This window comes from Panicum hallii, chromosome 3, assembly GCF_002211085.1.
Source record: "Panicum hallii strain FIL2 chromosome 3, PHallii_v3.1, whole genome shotgun sequence".
Taxonomy (NCBI): domain Eukaryota; kingdom Viridiplantae; phylum Streptophyta; class Magnoliopsida; order Poales; family Poaceae; genus Panicum; species Panicum hallii.
In genome coordinates, this window is record NC_038044.1 from 60,724,755 (window position 1) to 60,747,558 (window position 22,804).

Genomic DNA, 22,804 nt, shown 5'->3' on the forward strand with positions numbered 1-22,804 from the left:
GATCCATGGGCAATTGCATGGGGAGATAGGATCATAGGATGATGTTTTCTGCTTTTTGCCATGCTTTGGTGCTCACACATCTTGCATGCAACCTTTGACGCAAGATATGATCCATCATGTTGCTCCCCGGCAAATTGAGATCCCTATCGACATGTTGCAGTTTTAGTATGTAACTCTTGTACTGAAGTACTGAACCATCCTCTGCCATGTCAAAACTTCAGAATTGCCCATGCATCTTAAAGTGAAAAACTCAGAATGTATCACTGATATTTTTCTCCGTCACATGCTTATGCCCCTGTGCTTCTTGTGGGCCCAACAATAAAATCAAAGCAAATGCAAACATGAGAGAAAAATTTCACAAATAAGCAAAACAAAATAATCGTTCGAGAAATTTATGCAGAAACCGTAACAAGAAGACTATGGAGACAGGGTAATATTTTCAGATGCATCCCTGGTGCTTCCTGGTTGCAGGCTATTCCCTTTCTCAAGCAGTCTTTTCACTGATCAAAGAAGAAAGAGAACTTGATTGGGAAGAGACATGCTGATGCAACATGCCCTTGCACTCTTTTATGCCTCTTGCGTGGGCCCCAACAGTGTACTAAGATCTTGCTTAAAATCCTTTGCTAGTCACAAACCGTGTGTGTGCATGGATGCTGCAATCAGTGTAGTGCGGTGTAGCTCAAGGATGGCAGCAAAGGCAATGCGCCTGCTGCCATGCCGTATCCAGTAGGCGGTTGTGGCATTATTGGTAACATGTGTTTAGGAAGAAGTACTGGAAATTTTTTAGCATTTTTGGTAACATGTATTTAGGAAAAAAAGTACTGGAAAATGTTAGCGTTAGATATTGTCTGTTTCGGATTCAGCCCTTGAGCCGAATTCTCTTCAGGCGTTGAAAACCTTGAGAAATAGTGAGAAAAAGTGCAGAACTGAGATTAGTTTCCCTTTTTCCGAGCGAATGAGAAACTGAAAACTGAAACATGATGGACCAACCAAGCCCAATAATAGGCTGGGCTTACTTTTGAAGGTAATGGCCCAACCAAGTCGTCTGCTTGTCCGGTTATCAAATGTGGCCCTCTCAAGAAAAGGTTATCAAATGTGGAAACTGTAATCCAAATAGCTCAAATGCTACTTGCAGTAGAGAAGGTCACAATAATAAATAATTTGACTAATCAAAAGAGGAATAAGAAATGAAACATGCCTAAAAGATTATAATGTAGTTTAACAAACTTCATGGCCTGGTCCAGTTTAAAAAACTCCCCTGCTTCATAGTAAAAACCAACAAGGTTCTAATGACCTTAAACAAACTGACGACATGTTTGGTATGGAAGTACTAAGAATAATCCACTTGACATCATCAGTAATAAAACTAATTAATCTGCTGCCTATCCAACATGTGATTATTTTAACATGAGATCACATTGGCATGTCAGCTTCATCAACAATCAGGTAAAATTAATGAAAACTGGAATCATGTTCGAGAAAAAAAAAAGAAAACTGGAATGCCAACAAACTGGTAGAAAGGCTAATTTCCCAGGTGCATTTCTTTCAGGGCTTAAGAGTTCATTTCAAAGAGATATGCAAGATGTTTTGACCCAATGCAGGTTCTGGAGCCCAAATTAGTGCTGAGAAGCATGTACAATTATGACTTGACTACTTTTACACCTACTAGTTCCTCAGTTTCTCTGCAACTCGTCAGGAAAGAAAACACGGTTTCTGAACTCTGACCAATCTCACCAGTTAAAACACCTAAAACTCTTCAAGCTACATGCAACGACGCATTGTTAGCTGGTGGACATCTTGGCCTTCGACAGCGTCTGGTGGTCCTCCCCCACCTGGTTATGCCCAGTGCATCGGTGTCCAAGTCAGCAGGGGCAAGTGGTGGTGACACCGGCGGTGGGCTGACCTCAGCAGCTTCCTCCACCTCCATGGACACAGCCACACTTCTTGCCCGGCGCCTTCCCCTCGGCTGCTGCCCATTCCGGCCTCCTCGCTTCGTTGGTGTCACTAGCTTTGGCCTCCCGAGTGCACAAAGATCCTCTGACACCTCATGCTTTGGCAATGAGGCGAGGCATGGCAGGATGTCCTTCTGAAAGTCTTTCCTCTGACGGCGTCCTCGCCCTTTGCCTCTCTGAGGTTTTGGGATCAGCAGTGAAGCTGCAGAGCAATGCCCATTGTCGCGGATATCCTCCTGGCTGGCTCTTGGTGTTGAATGGTACTCGTTGCTTTTGGTTTCTTGCAGCTTCAGTGTCAAAGCCTCAAAGTCATCATCGCTGTCCTTGTCAAACATTGTGTTCTCTTTGGATGTAGCTAGGTCAGCGAACCAACGCAAAGTGTCAGGTTGAGGAGAAGTTGGCTTAATGACAACATTAGAAATTGCTACCAGATTCTCTGCTGCGGTTATAGCAAGAGAATCCCTTGAAGGATCATCAGGTTCGTGAGGAACAAGTTCACCTGATTCACAAGCATCCATCTCTGCATCATCCATGATCGGCAATGGTTCATTCAGGTCAATGAGGTTCCTAGTATCTATGGCAGCTTCCTTCCTCTGGGGTTGCATTTCCATGTCAGGTTCACAATTAATCGATGGTCCGATGTTTAGATCGTACTGAAGAGTGGGTGAGCACCGAGAATCTTTTTCAGCGCCAACACTGACGGGAAAGGCGGGGACTCCTGTGGAAGGTTTACTTTCTGAATATAATGTGGGACTGGGGAATATCTGGGAATTGCAATTCACATAACCTGATGGGACTTCTGACTTCATCAGGCTTACCGGTTTCTTGCTGAGACAAGAGATATCAGCCACTGATTTCTCACTTCCCTGTTCCCAAGTGGCAGCGGTATCTACTGGGGCGTCATTCAGATCTATATCCTTCAAGTTATGGTGGAGTGAAGGGAGCTTTCGATGTTGTGCCTCTTCATGAATCTTCAGTGAATGATGATATGGCATATGCGGAGTAGAATCCATCGAGATACCACTGGAGGGAGCATGCTTAGCAATGGATGTTTCAGCAGCACCATAATGACTCTTAGTCAAGTAGCTTGCATTGTTGCTTTGCCATGGAGGATTCAGTGCATGATTGAAGCTAGGTGGTGCAAAGATCAAGTGATTGAAGGTGCTAGCACTAGGCGGGTAATGCCCCATTGAGGAACCAGTACAATTTTGTTTGTACCATGCCATGCTAGCATTGGAATCTGAAAAAAGAATAGTAAAATACGTTAGCATACATTGATAGTTAGATAGTGATTTAAACACGAAGCGATAAAACTTGCAGCAAAAAAGGGTGTACAAATCTTACCATCCTTCCTCTGTCCAAATGAATTGCAATGCCTCGCATCCTCGTTTGCACCAAAGAACCTAGAGAAAGATATTTTACCAACACATTTTTCTTTTAATTTTCCTTCCAAGCTTAGAATGTTCAGATTCACTCCCTGTGATACATAATGCTGGTTCTGAGAAGCAGATGTTCCCACACCAAAAGAATCTGTCATTTTCATACTAGATGATTCTTCAACTGGTTTATTCAGTATATGCGCAGCTGAGCTGTGATGTGCCTGCATATCAGTGATCCAAGAACCCTCACTATTTTCAATGTTGAGATTGACATTTCCACCCAGAATAGAACCATTAACCAATGGCAAACTTTTTGAAGGCCTCACTTCCAGGATCTCCACATCATCATCGTCGTCAGCATACACATCTGCTGGAAGCTGAAGGTCCAACATTTTATTTTGAGACCTAACATTGTTATGCCTCAAAGGAGCTCCACTCACACTATACTGTGAACTACTCTCGTTAATCAAATCTATGGATGATTGCTTATGATCATGTCCAGAAATAGGAGTCACAGTTTGGCACACTTGTTTAACATCCCCAAGTAGTACCTGCGATGGAGAGGACCTTGGCTGCAATGCATCTGCGTATCTAGGACAACCATTGAACTCTTCTCTTTGGAATTGTGCCATTAATTCCTTCTGAATTTTGTAAAGACGGTGAAGTTCATACACCTATATAAACATCAGATGGCAAAGGAAATGAGACATTTCTTAAAACTACATACCAGAAAAAAAACAATACCAATGCTACAAGGAATGCCTTGTTCGATACATGTCAACAATAATATGACTTCATCAAAACATACCTGTTTCCGAAATGTAGCTTCATGTACAAGCATTGTCCGCTTTAGCATTTCCTTGTCATATTGTACAGATCCATTTGAAGATTTTATTGTGAACTTGTCACTAAGATGCACACTTGGTCTATTCTCCTTGAAGTATGGCAGTGCATTGCAGTTAGAGTTTACACTAGAATCTGCCATGTCAAAGCATCCTGGAATATAGATCTTGCCCTCAACTTTTGCTCCCATTCCTGACAAAGTGTTGACAGATGAATTTTAGATTATCCAGATATCATCCACATTTAACATACTGCATATTGAACCTAAAATGCACTGTCTCAGTATCCATTTACTCAGAAAGACAGAAAGTTACTAAAGTTTAACCTAAAATGCAGAAAGTTACTAAAGTTCTTTTGTTCACTAATCATTATAACTCATGAGCTAATAAAAAATAAGCTATACTCTACATCTTAAAAAAAGAATTGTCCGTGATAACAGATTAAACTTGTTACTTGTGAGCAGATAAAAAGAATTACCCATGTAGCAGCCTTTCTCCAAATGTTTTCTAGCCCAGATGGCATTGGTCTAGAAAGATCAGATACACTAACATGCCATCTTTTATCAATATCAGGAACAAGTAAACAAAGCAGCAGTAGGCTATATCTACCCATGACAATTATTTCAGGCATAATCACAAACACCATATGTACTTCAGCGGGTGGGACCTAAATAACCAACCAAACAAAACAGCTTTCATTGGAACATCAACTGGTACACCTATACTCTATAGTCTACACTGAATTTGCAATGTTTAGACCATGGTTGTCCTCTGCAAACAATCTATTATGGTCCTTTATAGCTCCTTACTAAATAGCTGACATAAAAGACCAACCACAATTACGAACAATGAATATCAAATCATTAGTTTGCTTCAAACCCAGATATGGGAGAAAAATATCGTCAAACATAGTAAACAAATCAGCAAAAAAATAGTTTTGTCGGGTAAAAGCGGGGAACTACCACAGAGAAGTTAAATTGTATCTAAGTGAACATATGTTTGAGTTTGTTAGCAAACTTAGCATCGTTATTTTTGCTAGAACAAATTACATAACTGGAATACATAAAGATAATTACACAAGAAGCCAAGAACAGAAACAAGCATCATGGTTTGGAGACAAGTGTAAGATATCTAACTTACAAAATGGCCAAATATGAAACAGAGCTGAATAGAAGAATCTGCAGACCAAGTCTCTGTAGTTCAGCTATTTTATCCAGCTATTCCTTTTGCAGCACAGGAAATGCACCTGGAAGTGACCTGAAAATTGACACTAACAGCTCATAAGCAGTCATATAACCGAGAATCCAAAGTAGGGCCACCAATTTTGTTTCCTGCAAACTCTTGGCCATGAGCCATCCATCACAGTTTTTAGTGACAACTGAAGTGGAGATCAAATTGCAATTAGAGTTAAACTAGAAATCGAAAACCAACTGAAAATAAGATTTGTTGGGGAAAACAATCTATGTGCCACTAGTCTTATCTATTGAAGAAAATCCAGGATTAAATAGCTACCCCAAAGTGAACGAAATTGCAAAGCCCTCGAACCACATCACAGACACTCAGTAATTCTGATCAACAAGTAAAATAAGTATCTTCTGTGAAGACAAGCAGAAGGTAAACAAGCATTGGTTCAGAAAACCAAGAAGGATATCTCCCACTACTTACCAATTTCTCAGATGCGAAACGACGGTGGGTGAGAGACTCTGTATGTATAACTCCCAAGAAACTGAGCTATGAATGCCAGCTTATTCAGTTCATCTCTATCATGAATGAGCAGAGGAAAATTCCAGGTTGCGTCACCAAGAAGAGACCTGTAATTTGACATTTGCAGCACGTCAGGGCATGGGGAGAAAAAAATATGAAAAGGGAAATAAATGCAAGCGACAAGAAAATTGAAGGCAAGATCACAAACCGCAGGAAATCGTGGAGACAGAAGGATCTGAAACATTAAATTGATAAAAAAATCAGAGCTTTCCGAAACAATTATTGAAATTGCAAAATCAGAAGCAAACTGGAAAAATAATCAAACCAAAACCACGAAAAGCCGCCTGCTTTCTGCCATTGTCCAACCAAAAGGCACAAACAAAACCAGGGTAACGAAAAGGAGAGGAATTCTTTCCGCAGAGATGAAATCATGGCAAAACAACGCATGGCCAAGAAAGCGGGGGGAGAACATCCAAGAACAAGGCCTTCAACCCCGACATGCTCCGCTGAAACAATGGCGACCAGACAAGAACGGAGGGAAGCAGCCAAGAACAGGAGATGATTCTTCGGCTTACCGTGTCACGGGGAGACGAATCCCACCGGCCGCCTCGGAACCGCCATGATCCAACGAAAGATTCCGCCTTTCCCCACTTCCTCGAAAAAGGAGACAAGGCCAACCAAACAAACAGCAACACCTATAAACAAGTACTAGTTTATCGCCATCCACATGGACAGAGATACAATCCTTGGTCCCTAGGCCATGGACGGGAGAACCAGATGCAGGGCAGGGAGAGGGGAGACTAGCTTGGCAGGCAGATGAAGATGAGAGGGATCTTCTCCTCTCTCACCCCCTCTAGTGGAGAAGAGGAGAAAAAAATGAGCTTCTCGAAGAACAGGAAAAGTTTGTCAACTTCTGGTCTTCTTATTCTCTGCTGGCTCCTCTTGTATTGTTCTCACTCTACCAAGGTTTGGTGGTGGATAGGAGAAGGCATTGATTTTCTTCCTCATCACTTTGCATTGGGTTTTGGGTGGAAAAGCCATAAATTAGGGGCTTCTCTCTGCCTTTCCCATTCCTCTCTTCCTTTTTTCCTGTGCGAGTTCAGTCTTTTGGACAATCAGACCTGGGAGATTCTCTGGCGCTTCTCTCTCTCTAGAGTACTAGCTTTCTCTCTCCTGCTTCCTCTGGATTGGAGTATAAAGAAAGGAAAGGCAGGAAGATCATAAATGTAGCACCACTGCTACATGCACACAACCACAATTCTTGTCCCTAGCTGACAGGTGACAAATGCACAACTAATCACCTGATATTTTCGAGAATGTTGTTAGTGCAGCTGAAAGCGACGCATCATCTTGTTTTTATAGACATATCAAGTATTGTTCCAAATCTTGGATTAGAGTATACGGGCCATTATAATAGTACATGAAAACAAAACTGAAACAGCAGTCAAAGGCAGGTCGCTGGCATGACCGTTTCTTCAATTAATTTCGTTTCTACGCTGCGTAATGGATGGTTTAATGAGGCATTATTACGCCATTTTCCTGGTGCTGGATTCCCAGGATCCCAACTGTACTAGCGTCCACGGTACCGGTCAATTCTTCCAGTTCCAGCCAAGCCAAGGACAAACATTTATCAAATCATTTGTAATACTTGGATTTAAAATCGCAGGGTACATTGGTACCAACTCATGTTCAGCTAGAGTATTTTTTTTGCCAAATTCTGTTTCACAAGATGTAGGTAAAGAATTTATTTTTTTCCTGCATTGAAATGGGTTTATTTTGACGGGTCACTTGCCTCGCTTCGTTTGTTTTCTTCTACCAAGCAATTACGTGGTTTTTTCATATTTCTTTTCTCCGATTAGATTTGGGGACTGCTGAGTTAGTCTATCAAAGAGAGAAGGAACCATCATGCTTTTGTTCTTCACTCGTGTACTCCACTAGAAATGGCATACGACCCATATGCCATCCCCCATAATTAGCTCTGAAACTGTTTCTTTTTTACAGAAAAAGAAAGATTCTCTGGATTTGTGATGTTGCTGCTGATGCTACAGGGGCAGCAACACTGATGCATCTAACCAACCAACACTGCCCCATGATGCTGGCTGCTAATAGCAACTTGCTATGTTCCTGTGGGCAACATCAAATCTGCCAATGAAGCATTGTTTCAAAGCTTGCAGGAAGGTGATACGAGTAAAATCTGAGCGGCAGCCAGCAGGCTGCCCAAAACATGGCAGCTGAGTGGTCAGAGCAACGGCCAGTAGGGTTGGGAGGAAAGGTGCGCCAGCCAGCGAGGCTCCGCTCACAGCCCCACAGTACACAGAGGCCTTCCATTGGGATTCGGGCAGAAGATTCTTGTTCCAATTCTTGGGCAAAGTTGACTACCGGAGACTTCAAAATTTGTAGCGTTTGAACAAATAAAATATATTACTCGTATAGGTAGAAAAGAAAAGGAGCAGTTGAAATGAGTCCATCCAAACTCCTGCACTCTAGTGACCAACCTTACTTCCCCTAGATACAGTTGTTACACACCGGCCATACATGCTAATTATCCAAAACCAAATCATGAAAAAGCCTTTCATTCTTTCGATTATTCTGAAAGAATGCCGAGCCGGGCCCGGATAGGTGCATGAGCTCGAAAGGAGCTTCATTTTACAGCACATCGAGGTGTACCAATCCAACTACGAGGCCTTCTCCAAAGGCATTCACGATTTCGCCAGCAACTTGAAGGAGAGAGAAGGCCGGCACAGTAGCAGCAGGTGGCTCGGCACGCGTGCGTGTAACGGGGAGATGCATCGGAGAGCGTTCGCGCTAGGTGAGGAGTGGAGCGCTAGCGTTGGAGGAGGGCGCATGATTGAGGCTTACCTTAAGCACAACCGGTTTTCACGGTGTCACGTGATGGATGGCTACTTGTTTATGGTTGAATTGGCATCTCTGAATCTGATCTGTGCCTTCGCTTTCAGAAGATGGAGGAGGGAGAGCACGAAAAGGACGGTCTCTGAGATCTGCCAGGGGCATTTCCGCCATTTCTTAACGTTATTCCGACCAAGGCAGCCCTCCTCAGATCCCCCCAAAAGAAAAGATCCTCTGCGCCCAGGAGCCGTATTGCTGTCCGGTCTGTGCTGCATGCTCGCATGAAATTTTGGCCACAGTACTCTCTGCATGGAAGACAAGGCATAAAACAATGTCGTTTTGCGCATTGGCATGGTAGTACGACTACTTTGAATTGACTATGTAGAGCAAAACATATTTACTATATATACAAATATGTATATTATTCATGAAATGTAGGAAAAGTGTTAAGACTACAGATTTTACCCTTTTTGAGATAAATATACGCACTAACATATTTGGATTTATGCTATCTTTTGCTGAAGAAAAGGCGTATTTCATTTTGTGAACCATTTTTTTTTGAAGCTATCTCTTTCGTCTTTTTTATTTCAGAAAAAAATTCTCGTGAACAGAAGCTTGGGACAGTGTGGACCTGGTGAACTGATTATTGGAGTCCCAAAAATTTCAACAGATAACTTAAGATATCCAGGTTAGGCGGCACATACCCTGATACCCAGGCTCAAAGATGCCTTCTAAAAGTAATGATCGGACCAGAAGTTTGCAAAAGGAATATCGTGTTGCACGCGTAACATAAACTGATAAACAACACCGAAACCAAAATAGTGCTTCTAAATACGCACGGCACCGAGCCAACAAAACACAAACACCAAGAGAACGGCGAAGTGCAGCTGCTTTGGTTTCATTCAAAAACACATTTCCAGGTCCTCTATTCAAACTTTATTTGGAAAAATCTGTACCCTCTGTCCCTCTCATTCATGCACATGTTAGAAAGACGATGCGTGTAAAATCTTTGGTTCCAGCAGCAGGCAAGCAGCCCACACCTGGATCATCTTCCAGCTTAATCACTTTGCTGTCACAATGGAAAGGCAAATTTTGCTTTACTGAACCTACTGTCTTCTCACTTTTACTCTGTGCATTTTGAAAACCTAATTCTAAATCTTCTATGGATCAAATGATGGCACAAGTGCAGATGCTGAGGAATGCCAACAATCTGACCAAACAATCACTATTGCCAGTATTTTGACAGTCCTTACCATCACCAGCTTTCGTCACAGTGGCAGATTAACAGAGCAAAGCTGATGGAACAAAGCAAGAAAAAGCACTAGAGATATAAGTGCTCAAGCAGAGTGATCCCCTGATGGCAACCTAGAGCTCTAATAGGTCTTCAAGGACCAAACCAATCGACAATCGTATGTGCAGCAAAGAATTAAGTTTTGCTCATAAAGATGCGCATCAAGAATCATCAGCCTTACATTCTTACTCATATTTCCACTAACATTCTGCAATCTTGTTGCGAATTGCAGGGCACGTAGATCAACCAAAATACAATATATAAGATGAACAGAACAGGGGTGACAAAACATACCTGTCTATAGAACGACTCCAAGCCTCCCAACCGCAAAGGTTATATATATGACCCAAAGGCAAAATCTGAACTCAAAAGAGCCACAGAAATAAAACTAGCACATTCATCTTGCTAAGCACTATGCTGAGTTTTAATATAGGATCTGCAGCTAATGAAAGCAATTGTTAGACAGCAAAATATGTTAGCACCTAGCTAAGATTATAGGCCTTAAATCCAACAGTTACGTGATATAGCCTGGGCACGTGGCCCAACATTTTATTTCAACAGCAATTAAGCAAAACCAGCAACCAGTGGCAGAAGTAAATCAAGATTCAAAACATAAACTTTAATAGCTCATAGACTCAGGGGATCCCAAGCAAAAGGAAAGAATCCTTCCAGTGCTTTAGGATTTTAGATGATGTTACTTAATGACAGAAGAAACAGTGATGGCATAACATCATATCATAAGAATAGAATGGATCACAGGAAGGAAGAATTCAGAAGCAACCTTCCGTGTTTGTGATTAGTTTTGTCCAAGGATCCCTGTATAAAAATACTACAGTATGCGTTGGTAAGCTACAGGTTTGTTTGCATCGCAATTAGTAAAAGGTTGTTGCAAGAAACTTCATTATACAGAAAGGACATAATATAAAGGAGGACCCTCTAGTGCAAAGAAAAGGACAATTTGGATGCAGGCATGCTATTTCCTGTTGCATAAAACAAGAGAAATTGATGACAGCCTCAAATTCGAAAAATGTTTGGCCCACTGATGAATAGAAACAACTATAATTTCTCTTTTGTTCTGCAAAAAGCTGACCAGACTACCTTGGAAATAAATTGAGCTACATATTCATAGCACTGGGCCAACAAATCACAAGCACCAAGAAAACAGTGAAATGCAGTGTGTTTGATTTCACTCAAAGCACATTTCCAGGTGCCTCTACTCAAACTCCATTTGAAATAATCTGTACCATTTCAATCATGCAATGTTACAAAGATGATACATGTAAAAGCTTGGAGCCACCAACAGGCAAACACCCAACTTCCAACATAAGCATTTTGCTGTCACAATGGAACAGCAAAATTGCTTTGCTGAACCTGAACCTCCTATCTTCTCACCTTTACTCTATGCATTTTGAGAAGAGTCTAATTCTAAATCTTCTATGGATCAACTGATGGCACAAGTGCAGATGCTGAGAAATGCCAAGAATCTGACCGGCCAATCACTCTATTGTCAGTATTTTGACAGTCCTTACCAACATCAGCTTTTGTCAGTTGTCACAGTGATTAAGCTGATGGCAAAAGTGCTGACGCTATGAAATGGTTGAATCATCTCTGGGCATCCAGTCCATCATGGAAACTTCTGTACCATGCCATAGCATCTTCTTTATTGCAGGCAGTGCCATAGTTTCATTTCTTGGTTGCAGCCAGTGCCATAGTTTCACTGAAGCTGGTGCCTTCCTTTCTTCAGATTACGCAGCCTGCAGTGCAAACCATGTGTAGAGCATTCCATATTTGTAGTATAACCACGAGCATGCCCTTGGAAGATAACTCATTGCACAAGCAGTTCATGGACTGCTGGAACGCAACCAGCATGCTTAACATGCGAACTCAGCCTATCGACCATCTCGGATATCTGGTTGGACTCCGGGTGCTTTCTGTCCCCAACTGTGAACTCGTGGAATGCCTCATCGAGTTCTATCCAGCTTGAGCCTGCTGTTTTCTGAGACCCTGTTCCTTTCATCCGCACCCTCGCCTTTGCCATGTCGCTCCACTGCCCAGCCTCTGCATAGATGTTCGACAGGACAGCGTAGTTCCCTGCATTTGAGGGTTGCAGCTTGCTCAGCTCGTTCACTGCCAGTTCTGCATACTCCACGTTCTTGTGCAGTCTGCATGCACTGAGAAGGGACCCCCATATGACCTCATTGGGCTCCCATGGCATGCTTTTGATCATGTCAACCGCCTCAGCAATCAGCCCTCCACGGCCAAGAAGGTCAACCATACAACCATAATGCTCTATCTGAGGCCTGAAGCCATAATCTGTCTCCATGTTGGTAAAGTACCGCCGCCCTTCTTCCACAAGCCCCATGTGTGTGCAAGCACTGAGAACGTTGATCAGGGTCACAGCATCAGGGCGAAACCCTTGCTGCTTCATTTGAGCAAAGAGGTCCAGCGCCTTTTCACCATCCCCATGCATTGCAAACCCTCCAATTATAGTGTTCCATGACACCGAATCCTTTTCTACTATCTCAGTGTCAAATATGTAGTCAGCTCGGTTGACGCATCCACACTTGCAGAACATGTCCATCAGGGCATTGCATACAAGGGTTGATCTCCCCAGCTTCCTCTGCCGCACGTGCCGGTGAATCCTCTTCCCAAGGGCAAGGGAGCCAGACTCCGCACAAGCAGCCAGGATACTCACAATGGCAGCTACATCAAGCTCCACGGAAGCCTCCTTCATCTGAGTAAACAACCTACCTGCCTCCTCAACGAGCCCCTTCTGTGCACACGCTGACACCATTATAGTCCACGTCACCAAGTTCTTGGTCGGCATCTTATCGAAGATCACCCGTGCCATCTCCATGTCGCCCTTCTTGCAATAGGCTGATACAACCGTGGACCACGACACCACATTCCTCTCTGGCATGTGCTGGAACAGCTCGAAGGCCTCCTCTGCCTCCCCGGCCTTGGCGTACGCGTCCAGAATGGTGTTCCAGCTCACTGTGTCCTTCTCAGGGATCTCGTCAAATATCCTCCTCGCGCCGGCTACCTCCCCTTGCCGCACCATCGCGGCCATGACTGTGTTCCAGGACACGACGTCCCTCGCTGGCATCTCGTCAAACACCTTCCGGGCGTCAGAGGCCACGCCGTTCTTGGAGTAGGCATCGATCAGCGCGTTCCCGACGAAGGTGTCCTCGACGGACCCGAGCTTGACGACGTGCGAGTGCGCGGCGCGGACGGGCGCGACTCCCCCGGCGGCGAGCGCCTTGATGAGGAAGGAGTAGGTGAAGGTGTCCCGCTGCCGCGACGGCATGGCCGCGAACGCGGCGAGCGCGGCGTGCGGTAGGGCGTTGAGCGCGTAGGCCCGGAGGAGCGTGTTGGCGAGCAAGGTGGCGTTGGCGGCGTACGGGCCGCACGGGAGCGCCGCCGCCGCCGCCGCCGCGGCGGAGAAGACGCGGCGGCAGGCGGGGACCCGGCGGAGGAGCGCGTAGGAGCCGATGAGCCTGGACGCGGCGCGCGGGTCCCGGTGGAGCCCCTGCTTGAGGAGCTGCGCGTGCAGCTCCTGCACGTGGCGGAGGTGCGGGAGGCCGTGCGGGAGCGAGGCCAGGTGCTCCTCCACGAGCCGGCGGGGCGACGGCGCGCCGCCCCACCGCGGCGCCGGGCGCAGCGCGGGGGACGCGGCGGCCGCGGACATCTAAGCTCAGTGCGGCGGCGTAGGTGGCGCCGCCGTGGTGGGTGGCCGCCGGAGAGGACGGGTGCTTCGCGGCCGGCGAGGGGAGGGACTAGGGAGGGAAGGGAGCTGCTCAGCTCGCGGGAAGGGGATGTGGTCTGGCTCGCTGACATGTGGGGCGGACCAAAACCTTGTTCTTGGGGATGAAACGGGCCGGGCCGTGTGAAGCGACGGGCCTGGGGCAGCCTGGCTCGCACGACAAATATAGGGCCTGGCTCGCCAGATGCACATGCTACTTCCGCGGGCCAGGCTCGGTTCCATGGACCGTCATTTATACTGGGCCTTAGTGCCTTCCAGCCCTCGGCCAGAATAATGATGGAAGGGCCACCGTGTGGAGCGATGTTTTATATAAGGAAAAAATTCTCATTCTTTGAACTTTGCACGAGTTCGCGTTTCGTCCCTGCACGTGAAACCGTCCGACCGTCCGTTAGATCTCCTCGAACTTATGATATCCAACACATAATCTCTCTTAGTGGGTTTTCCTTTTTTTAATATTTATGTTAGCTGAATTTTTAAAAAATTATAGTAAATCACATAATTTTTATAAAATAAAAAATTTAATTTTTTGGTTCCACATGAGTAGATCTATGCAGATATATCTAAAAGTACAATAAAAATTTTTACTAAATTATATCTTTTTATATTAAATGCATAGATCAACTCATGTGGACTCCAATAAAATTAAATTTTCTATTTTATAATTTTTTATTTGCTATGATTTTTTAAACATTCAGCTAAAATAAACGTAAAAGAAAAGGAGAAACCACTGAGAGAGGAGGTCATATGTCCGGTATCGCGAGTCCGAGAAGTCTAGGAGAACCGTTTCATTGTTGAAGGAGGAAACACGGATTCATCCCACGTAGCAGAAGGTAAAAGGAATTTTTTCCATTTTTAAAAACGAAACCTGACACTGCCATCTAGCGCAGAATGAGCTACACGTCTACTGTAAACATCACGCCGTTCGATTGCTGCCTCGTTCAGTCCTGCGGTTGGAGCACAAGCTAGCGCCAGCCGCCGGGGCTTATTTCCAGCTCCTTCCCGAACACGCGTGCACATTACTCGAGCATAGGCACAGCTCCATAAGATCTCGAGCTGTCGGACTGCTCTGTAAATCCCTTCCACAGCTCTCGCATATTCTCCTTCCCTCGATTCTCACAGCTTCCTATCGCAGCACACTTAACTCCCTTCCCCTTAAAAAACCTCGATCCAATCCGCCAGGACAAGAAAAAGTAATCCCCTTAACCACACCTCGATCTGATCTGAAAGGACGGTCACAGATAAATCCCGCCCACACAAAAGAAGCTATTTCTGTACGGGTGACAATAGGTATGTTTTTCTCTAACGATGTTGCTTTTTTTGTTTTCCCAAATCTGCGATCCAAATGCTATCTGTACTCAAACAGCTATAAGTGCTAGATGAAAACTTCAAACTAAAATTGCAGTAACACTTATACGTTTAGGTAAATTTTCTTTCCCCTACGACAAGATTAATAGTAACTAACTTAGAAGACAATATTATAGAAGGTATGATAATAACACGAACATATACTGGAGAAATAATAATGTACCTAGGATAAATCTAACAAGACGAGAATGTTGTTGGCCATTCACTTTATGTCGACGCCAGTTTCCAATAAAAGTTTATTACTCCATAACTGTAAACAAAAATCAAGGACAAACTCTATCAAATGTAGAAGTATACTTAAAAAGAATCAGTATTCACACATGGCCAATTATATGATGCAATCTCACGAGCTAAAAAATAAAACTAGACTGAAAATATTGATAGAGAATCAGAATGGAACATGTGGAACCATCGCCAAAAATATTTGTATATAAAGAAGTACTTCAAATGATTTGATTTTGAATTGTATCACATATATTTTAGTACTAACTTTAGTTTTCTACAATTACAGATGGACATACTTTGCTTCCAGAAATATTAGAGTACATTGAAATCACATAAATCTAACTATTGCCAGAAATATCTCAAATGTACATAGCTTTGTTCATAAGAAACCTCTAGTACTAATGCATAGGTTGATATGATTTAGAAGGCACGTCCAAATAACAAAACAGTATTGTGATCCTTGCTATTATCCCATCGTAGAAACACTTGCTAAACCCACCGGGGAGCCGCGCTAGATTTCTAGTGTTCTCAGATGAATAAGATGCAGAAATTGTATACAATCACCTGCGGCTGCTCAATCTTGGAGATTCTCCGGGAGATTTATTGGAGGGCAAGATATGGCAGCCAACAAACACCCTACGATATGAAGTAGCTGGTCACCATGTTTTTTTTTGGTTCCAGATGGTCACCATGTTTCGTTCTCGATTGGGGACTCCCACTTCCATCTCTGGGCTAAAGAAATAGCTGCAGGCCTGTAGCTACTAGTACACCGTATTGCGCACCAAGCATTATGTGTGACGAGACAAAAGCACACCTGCCTGCCTATCTTTCATCCTGTAGGTGCAGAGGATTTTTAGTCCCATAGCACAAAGTTCTTAGAATGAACTGTACTCTGTAGCAGTCTCGTAGGTGTAGCTTTAATTAGCAGTGTGTGTCTACACGGTTGTTATCTATTTCCTCCGTCCATAAAAGAATGCAACTCTCGCTTTCCGAGAAATCAAATAGTTTCGTGTTTGACCAAATTTATACAAAATAGTATTAATATTTATGTTATAAAATAAGTATCATTAGATTAATCCTATAATATATCTTCATACTAAATCCATTAGTAGACATAAATATTAGTGATTTTTTATATAAATTTGGTCAAACTTAAAATTTCTTGACTCCTCGGAAAACAAGAGTTGCATTCTTTTATGGTCGGAGGAAGTACTTAGAAGGTACCTTCATGTGTGTGGGCCATGAAGGAGCAAATAATCATGCAGGAGGTGCCAAAGATACAATCCTTAGGCTATCTCCAGCGATATCTTCCAAATTCTATCCCCTATATCCATCCTCCATATCAACTTCATTCTCTATACCAAATTTAACTCCAACAACATCCTCTATTTCCATCTTCTATACCCCACAATCTCAATTTTCTATCCTTTCTTCCAACTTCCCTTTCCCCAAACCGCAACCGCCATGCCTCCCACGCCCCTCCGCCCGCGCCCCGCCGCCCGCACCCCTCCGCCCGCGCCCCGCCGCCGCCCCTCCTCCGCGCCCGCCGCCCCTCCTCCGCCCCTACCGCGCCCCTCCTCCGCCCCTGCTCCGCCCCTGCCGCGCCCCGCCGCCCCTCCTCCGCCCCTGCCGCGCCCCACCGCCCCTCCTCCGCGCCCGCCGCCCCTCCTCCGCCCCTGCTCCGCCCCTCCTCCGCCCCTCCCGCGCCCCGCCGCCCCTCCTCCGCCCCTCCTCCGTGCCCGCCGCCCCTCCTCCGCGCCCGCCGCCCCTCCTCCGCACCTGCCGCGCCCGCCGCCCCTCCGCCGCCCCTCCTCCGCCCCTCCCGCGCCGCCCCACAGCGCCGCCCCGCACGCCGGCCGCCGCCCCGCAGCGCCGGCCATCCCGCGCCGCCCCGCGCACGGGAGCCGCCTCGAGCGCGGGAGATGCGCTGGAGGGCGAGGGCGATGGAGGACGCCGCTCCTGCCTCCCTCTGTGCGGGACGCAGACCGTTTCCTCCATTTTACCGCACACGTTGGAGAACACCGATGGAGTTAGCTTGCTACAGTATCCTCCGTCTTTGCAGAACCGAACCGTTTACAGCGGCTCGCTGGAGATAGTCTTATACGGCCCACCGGTTGAGTGCATCTTTTTCTAAGTCTTTTTGGTGATCAGTAGCGGAGCTAGGCATGTTTGTTGCTGTCAGCTGACAAAGATGATTTACTTCGAAATCAGTGACAAACTATTGTTACGTTCTGTTCATCAACTAAGCTGACATTTGTCTTTAATGGAGCTAACATCGGTGACTTCATCGGCTGGCTCCGCCTCTGTTGGTGATCAAATAAGATGCCAATAAAATTCGTTATCTTCAGTACAATATTTCATTCCACCGGTCCAGTGTAGAGCAGTTTTCAATATTGCCTTCTGACATTATCTAAACATGTGTATAAAGGACCAGTTTCCAAGGAGCACTTGTGTATAAACCCTCACATCCCCATATATTCCATGGTGGAATTTCCACCTATCATTGATACTCAACGTGTAGCAGCCAGAATAAAGGACCAGTGGAAAGGCTCCTCATTATAAATGCAAACCCATTTAAGAAAATGTGCATGTGCAGAATAAGAGTCCTTTTGGCAGGGCTTCAAAATTGGCTCCAGCTCTGGCTCCACGGGAAGCCCTGCCAAACGGGGTGCGGGGAGGCAGCTCTATCGGAGGAGCCCCCAAAAACGCGCTCTCTGAAGCCCAGCAATGGAGGCAGAGCCAGAAAACGTGGCTCCGCGAGGCTCCACGCGGCCGTTGGACCTCCTTGTCCTCGTAAGGGGCAGCGAGGCGCGGGTGGAAGCCAGCGACGCAAGCAGGAAGGCGTGGGCCGAGGCCACCGCGCCGGGAGGAGGAGGCGTAGGCGGAGGCCGCCGCCGGTGGCATGAGGAGACGCGGGCAGAGGCTGGTGGGTGCGGGGAGGCGTAGGCGGCACGAGCCGGTGGAGGAGGAGGAGGCGCGGGCGGAGGCCGCTGGCAGTGGGTGGAGGAGGCACGGGCGGCACGAGCCGGTGGGAGGAGGAGGCGCACGGGAGGAGGAAACGGATAAGAAGGAGAGAGGATGGAAGTAAAGAAAATAGAAAGGAAAAGAATGGGAGGAAAAATAAAAGATAGCTAAGGGCATATTGGATATTTGACCTCTTCAATCCATTTTTAGAAAACAGGGTGAAACCATTTTGCCAAACATTTTCCAAAATGGATTTAGCTCCACCAGAGAAGCCGGAGCCGGAGCCCTTCCAAACAAGCTCTAAGGGCATGTTTAGGAGCACTCCACTCCACAAAAAATTGCTCCACTCCACCAACTCTACAAAATTGCCATCCAAACATGTACAGCTCCACCAACTCTAGCTCCAGAAAAAAAGTGGAGTTGAGGGCCAGATCCACGTTTTTTTAGAGTACCTCAAGAGGTGCTCCAAAAACACAGTTTCGTACCAACTCATGGAGTTGCGAGGTAATTACCCACCATACCACTGGATAAAACGTAATGTTCGATCGATATCCCGCTCCTTCCCTCATCTCGTCGCCCCCTGCTCCTCCCCCCCCCCCCCGCCCCACCGCCCCCTGCTCCCCCCCCCCCCCGCGCGCGCCGCCGCACCCTGCTCCCCCCCCGCCCCGCGCCGCTGCCGCCCCCTGCTCCCCCCAGGCTCCGGACCTCTGGGTCTGGACTCTACCGGTGCTGGCGGGGGTGGAGCCCTTGCTAGTACTGTCGCCGACTTCCCAGCAGGGGAGGATGAAGCTGGTTGGGGTTGGACCCCTTGGCCGGGGAGTCACCAGCAGGTGCGGTGGGCGAGTCTGGAAAGAGGGGCCTGGCACGCACCAACATGGTTAGAGCCCAGAAATTAAATGGAACAAAGAAAAGCTCGAGAAGGTCACTTACACGAAGTCAGGCCACTCCCAACCTCCCTGAGCGATTGGGGGGGGGTCCTCCTTTCCTATCCTGGACTCTCTGGACCTTTGGTGGGGGCCTCCTACTGCTGGCGCTCCTGGCGGCGGGGGCGGGGCTTTTGGCCCTGGCTCCGTTGGTGGTGGCGGTGTCGCTGGGCGCCGTGTCGTTGGTGGCGGCGGTGGAATCTCCTGCGGCTGCCGCTGTTGCGGCGGAGGCGACGGAGCCCGAGAACTGCTCTGCCCCTCCGCCTCCGCCGTCTTTTGGCGCTTGGGGGCCGGCTCCCCCACGAAGGAGCCATCACCGCGTTGGAGCCTCCGGGACCTGGACCCCTCCTCCTGGCTACTCTGGGCGGTGGCTGCTCCCCGCGCCTCATCGTCTCTCCGGGTCGGGGTGCTGCCCACACTTTGCTTGTGGAGGCGCTCCGGCTCTGGTTCCTTCCCTTTCCCTTTCCCGGCGGGGCCGGACCTCCATAGCAGGACCCGCCGGGACCCTAGCTGGTGCGTTTCTGGCGGTCGGGCGAGATGCCAGGGATATGGATCCCACAATTGGGGCCATCTCCTACCTGCCGAACCGCCAGGCCACCCTCGTCGAGGGTCGGCATCGACGCCAGGACCGCTGACCGCAACGCCTGGTCCTCGCACACGGCCTTGATCCCGCTCAGGAGGACTAGCGACTCCAGGGAGAATGCCTCACCGGTCATTGCCCGGATTGCTGCCTCCAGCTCCGCCCTGGTGAAATCGGTGCCGGCCCCGCGCGCGACCCTGCAGTAGTCGTTTGGCCCCGTGTACATGTAGGCCATCATGGACCGCTACTGCAGGGGGGCGATGCGGCACTTCAGGAAGTCGCCCAGCATCATCATGGACGTTAGGCTGCCCTTTGCCAGATCTTTGACCCAGTTCAGGACCGGGCCGATCTCCGCCGGCAACGATAGCTTGGCCTTCCAGGTACTCCAATCGCTGAGGGGCCTTTCCGTTGGCAGCTCCAGGCGGTCGTTGGTGTCAGTCTTGGTGATGACCCAGCTGTCACGCCAGTCCTCCCACTTAGCGCTGGAGAAGGCGCTGATGTAGGAGTCGGCCGTCCCTTGCAGGAGCTGGAAGTAGTAGGCGCCGACCTCGCGCTTGCTCCTCCCTGACCCGACCAGGGCGTAAAAGTGCCTGAAGATGGCGGTGCAGGGACGGACCCCCATGAACATCTCCATGAAGTGGGCGAAGACCGCCACGAGGAGGACGGAGTGGGGGGTGAGGTGCTGAAGCTGAAGGCCGAACTCCTCCAGGAGTAGGAGGAAGAAGGAGGAGATCGGCGGCACCAACCCGCACATGGCGTAGGAGTTGAAGAGGACGAACTCCCCCGCGGCCAGGTCGCGGAGGGGGACTTTGCCGGCCCGGATCCTCCCGACGAGCTCTGGCGTGGTCCATCCCAGAAGGCGACGCACCGAGTCCAGCTGGATCTCATGCTGGAAGCGGCAAGGATGGCGAAGAGAAGACATGGTGATGGACGCTGCGATTGCGGGGGATGGATCGCAAGGGAGCAGGAAGGAGAAGAAATGCCGAGTGCAAGAAAGCTGATCGCAAATGTGCGAGCGGAGACGAAGGGGCGCTGCGGCGTCTGTTGAAGGCAAGGGCGAAATGGTAGCCGGTCTCTTCGGCGCCTGCCTTTTAAGTAAAGCTGCTCGCCCTCTCAAACTCCGCGGTGACCGAGGGGAAGCCGAACGGTTGCCTACACCAGGCCCTCTCCTCACGCACTCTATGACCGGTGGGCCTGGGCCCGCCAGTCAAAGGAGTGGCCGCTGAAGGCGGGGGAAAAGGCGGAATCCGAACCGCCAGAGCCGCGGGACGGGCTCGAATAAGACAAGAATCTGAACCGCCTGATGCGCGAGGTGCGGGCGGAGGACGGGCCCCTCGGGGATCCCGCCGATGGGGAAAAGTCTTTCCTGCCCTTTCTCCCCGGGCACAGGCCGTCCTCCTGGCGCACGCTGGGATATGGCCCCACCTGCGGGTTCGTTCCTCTCGCGAGGTGGATCCAGGGGCCTCTGTCGGTACATACAGACAGAGATACCTCCTGCTAGGGTGTCCAGCCCTAATGTGCAGGCCAGACGTGTCGCGGTGGGCCCACGATCCGCCTCCACCACCTTCAAAACCTTAGAGCGCCCCTATCGCCTCACAGCTAAGGTCGCGATGGTGTCCGGCTCCGGCGTGTGCGCCAAGCGCATCGTGGTGGATGCGTGCCACCACATGCTCAGCCGCCTATCCTCGATCATCGCCAAGGAGCTGCTCAACGCCCAGAAGGTCGTAATAGTCCACTACGAGGAGATCTGCCTCTCCGCGGGCCTAGTCCGTCAGGAAGTCATCTGACAGTCTGTCCACCCTGGTGGACACAAGATTATCCAAGACCTTCCCTTACCATTTGGGTGACGTGCCGCACGGCCCGGGTCTGACAGCTGGGATTATGGTCCCCGGACCTCCCCGTGCTCTCGTAGACCCGGCGTCTCCACATACCCGTATGGATAGAGTGCTCAGGTATGGTCTCCACGGGGCCGGACTCCTCAGGGAGGTCCAGCGCTACCACGTGTGGGGGCCAGGCCTCAACGGACCTGTCTCTCCAACTGGCCTCGAGGGCCCAGACCCCCCTTTCCCCCGGGAAGGGGTCCGGCGCCGCCACATGCCGCCAAGGTGGCAACTCCAGAGCCGGCCCTGCCATGTGCCCGTGGCAGAAGGCCCTCCATGGGACGCCAGCCCAACAACCACATTAAATGCGGGTAGGTGGGCTGTGCATGCCCAAGTCAAAGCATGGTCTGCCCAACTGACACCACGGTAAACCCGCTTGTTTCCAAGACGGCACGTCACTGTGCTCCACGCGCGGGCAGACGATGTGTAGTCACATCACGGCGCCGCGCGCGTGGGTAATGATGGCCTACTGCAGAAGAGCCGAGGCGTGCGCTGCAACAGTGTGCGCGGAGGCGACCGCGCGGTGGGTCAGCACTGCACCTTCGACTGTTAGAGGGTACTGACCCAACAGTGGCAGCACGGCTCCCACTGTGTGCAATACTGACAGCAGTCACTGTGCCGGTAAGGCGGCACATGACCACATCTGGCTGTAGATACGCACATCAACTTCCCGATAGAGGACTACAGGAAAGAGCTGGAGATGAAGATCACCATATCTTTCTTAGAACAGGCTCCTGTGGGCCGGGCCCATCTGTCGGGGCCCCGCACAGTGTAAGCACTCCCCTTAGTCTATAAAAGGGAGAGTGAACTCGTTAGAAGACAGGTTCAGAAGGTTCCACAAAGCTCTTTCAAACAATACAACATATAAGTGGACGTAGGGTATTACGCTCCGGCGATCCGAACCACTCTAAATCCTCGTGTCTTGCTTGTGTTCATCCACCCATTGATCAAGCGCTCCTAGGTCTATCAAACTCTTCCTTAACTAGGATTAGGCGGGTGCTTTCCGCCACCCGGCTGGAGATTTGCTCCGACATGTGCTACCTGACAATACGCCGATATGGAAGCATTGGCAACGGAAGATGTTTCCGC

General features: G+C 48.5%; 2 protein-coding genes across 3 annotated transcripts; both read right to left on the reverse strand.

Annotated features, from left to right (window-relative positions):
* Positions 1-1,511: 1,511 nt before the first annotated feature.
* Positions 1,512-7,064, reverse strand: LOC112885808. Of its 2 annotated transcripts, XM_025951463.1 has the most exons (7): positions 6,453-7,064; positions 6,086-6,112; positions 5,839-5,984; positions 5,314-5,430; positions 4,140-4,366; positions 3,297-4,005; positions 1,512-3,192 (listed from the first exon to the last, which is right to left on the reverse strand). In XM_025951463.1, exons 5-7 carry the CDS (start codon positions 4,362-4,364, stop codon positions 1,757-1,759), a joined length of 2,370 nt encoding a protein of 789 aa, XP_025807248.1. In that variant the 5' UTR covers positions 4,365-4,366; positions 5,314-5,430; positions 5,839-5,984; positions 6,086-6,112; positions 6,453-7,064; the 3' UTR covers positions 1,512-1,756. The 2 variants fall into 2 exon arrangements, with proteins under 2 accessions (XP_025807248.1, XP_025807247.1); XM_025951462.1 differs by lacking the exon at positions 6,086-6,112.
* A 4,046-nt stretch (positions 7,065-11,110) lies between these two features.
* Positions 11,111-13,832, reverse strand: LOC112883974 (pentatricopeptide repeat-containing protein At3g29230). Its single transcript, XM_025949253.1, has one exon. It carries the CDS (start codon positions 13,701-13,703, stop codon positions 11,841-11,843), a length of 1,863 nt encoding a protein of 620 aa, XP_025805038.1. The 5' UTR covers positions 13,704-13,832; the 3' UTR covers positions 11,111-11,840.
* Between the last annotated feature and the right edge of the window lie 8,972 nt (positions 13,833-22,804).